General features: G+C 34.9%; 1 protein-coding gene across 1 annotated transcript; it reads right to left on the bottom strand.

Annotated features, from left to right (window-relative positions):
* Positions 1-458: 458 nt before the first annotated feature.
* On the bottom strand, positions 459-2484 carry LOC110929483 (polygalacturonase). The gene is made up of 3 exons (XM_022172642.2): positions 2036-2484; positions 1568-1857; positions 459-1295 (listed from the first exon to the last, which is right to left on the bottom strand). Exons 1-3 carry the CDS (start codon positions 2477-2479, stop codon positions 848-850), a joined length of 1182 nt encoding a protein of 393 aa, XP_022028334.1. The 5' UTR covers positions 2480-2484; the 3' UTR covers positions 459-847.
* Between the last annotated feature and the right edge of the window lie 243 nt (positions 2485-2727).

Raw genomic sequence — 2727 nt, 5'->3', positions numbered from 1 at the left:
CAACCAATCCAATCATTTCTCACTACTTATATATATATTCACTCCCAATAACATCAACTTTTTTTAAATGGAAGGCTCTAATTCATCACCTTCATCGTCTTCGCTTGAGGAGGAGAGTCAGCCAAATACTATAGAAATAACTGATAAAGAGAAAGAAGTCAAATGAAATTTATGACAATCTAACACATCACAATCTTTGAGCGGATTTGATTGAACACATTTGGAGCGTTTCACGAAACGACCCTAACGAAGACGATGATTAAAGGTTTATGTAACTTTTTTTAAGGTTTAAGTAATTTTAATTTTAAGTTTATGTAATTTTATTTGAAGTTTATGTAATTTTTAATTTATGTTATTTATGAAATTAATATTAATGTCTTTTATTTAAATTTATTATCAAATATTCATGTTTAGTGCACTCTTTTACCTCTTAATTGTGTTGTAGCGGATAACAAACATTGGTTTTGAAGCAACATATAGATCATACAGGTTTAATGAAACATATACATACCATTACACATACATACAGATATATTTGAAAGATTAAAATATGTCCTAAACTGCATTCTGCAATGTGGCGCTTCAAACAAAAAAAGATCTGAGGCCACTTTCCATCCATATTCAAACTGATGATGCTAACACTGAGAAAAATCCCCTAGCTAGGAATATGAATTTGTAGCAGTAGCAGCACCCATAATATATATATTTTTTTTTTTATGACCGGTAAACACACACTCTATACTCTACACCTACTCTACTCTGAAAATCATCACACCTGCACTTCGTAGGATTTGAACCTACAATGTCTGAGAAAGGGTGTACCACCATGATGTCCCCTTACCCACAATTAGAGACAGCTTGTAAATCCACGTAATCCAGAAACAACACCGGCAACATGTGAACAAGAAGACATCGCTGGTCGACTCCTATATTTGAGGTTAACATCCTTTAGTCGGATTCCGCTACATGGCTTCCCTTTGCTACAATCAAATTTCACTGCCACTTGTGTTGCTGATGTTCCGTGCACATCCTCATACACAACGTTGCTGATCTTTACTCCTAAAACATGATTGGGGCAGTTCTTTTTGTTTGGGCAGTAATTTGCATCTATTATGATTGGGTTTTGCACGTTCACCATTGTTGAATGCTGAAAAACAACATTCTTCACAAACCCATTGCTTCGCCTCGCCCATGTTTTTATCCTTACACCATTTTGAGTACCTATAAATGTTGTGCTTTTTACGGTTACATTCTGGACACCGGCTTCTTGCAAGTCCCACCCTAGACTCCCAATGCTGCACACACGAACTAATACATCAATAGCTAGTTCGCATATATAAATAATTCAAAACAACTGATGAAAAACAGTATAGGGGAATTAATTTTTTATAACGTGTATAGAATATTTATATGATAATGATATAACATCAATAGTTTTATATATAGCATTCAAGTTAGATGGAATAATAACTAACAAACAATGAAACAAACTTAATGATAAATGATAATTTAAACAATAATGAATAATAAACTAAACGATTTTAAAATGTCATGTCATCAAGTGTACCTTATGCCATGACCTGGGCCACATGCCACCTTCTCTATCCAAATATTTGAATTTCCTGGCCCCATTGAGATGCAATCGTCTCCAGTCGCGATCTTAGAATTCAAGACGGTCACACCTGTTGATGATGTTAAATGGATTCCATCCGTGTTCGGACTTAGCCCGGGTGCCACAATGCTCACTCCTTGTATTTTAGCATTGTTGCATGCATAGAGCAAGATGTGAAACATTTGGCTGTTTAATGACCTCAACTTACTGATCACTATGTTTTGGGAATGGTAGAAGCCAAGTGACTGCAACACAAACATATATATATATATATATATATATATATATATATATATATATATATATATATATATATATATATATATATATATATATATATATATATATATATATATATATATATATATTAGCATTTTAGTATCAGAAAATAATGTAAACCAAAAAATATCATCATGATCATACCGTAGCTCCTTTAGGACATCTCTTTCCAGAGGATTTGCAAGCCCATAGAGGAGCACCTCGGGCATCAAGAGTTCCACCAGAGATGGTAACATGGTTAACCCTGTGGAATTTAATCCATACTTCAGAGTTACCTATAGCATTGTAGCTAGAGGGAGCCACCAAAGTACCATATATCTTGAATGTGATGGCTTTGCTCTTACATGCCTGGCCGGCAAATGTGACTGCCGACGCAATCAAATACCTGCCGGCCGGCACATAAATGATCGCAGGACTAGTGGAGGCACATGCCAAATTCCAGGCTTTTAGGAACGCATTTTTTGAGTCTGACCGGCCGTTAGCTTTGGCTCCAAAACTGAGGACGTTGTATGTAACTTTTGCTGATGAGTACTGTAACAATAGAAACAACAAAACTGGAACAACTAATGCGATATGTTTAAGGAACATGATGGATCTCTCTTTGTACTTTGGTACGATTTAACTGATAATTTAGATTGTGTATTGTGGGCCTCTTGATATTGTTATTTATAGGGGCTAACAAAGTGTAAATACATGTATGCAACCGCACAATAAGGGTTTGCATTGGTGGTACCTAATGATTGATAAGAAGAAGTTCATATCGAATGTCAAATGTTTAGTAACATGCAGAGAATGATTGATAAACCCTTCAAAGACGCTTTTAAATGTTATAATTA

Source organism: Helianthus annuus, chromosome 3 (genome assembly GCF_002127325.2).
Source record: "Helianthus annuus cultivar XRQ/B chromosome 3, HanXRQr2.0-SUNRISE, whole genome shotgun sequence".
NCBI classification, from domain to species: Eukaryota; Viridiplantae; Streptophyta; class Magnoliopsida; order Asterales; family Asteraceae; genus Helianthus; species Helianthus annuus.
Note: the sequence above shows the minus strand (reverse complement) of the source record. Positions and strands in the feature narration are given on the sequence as shown.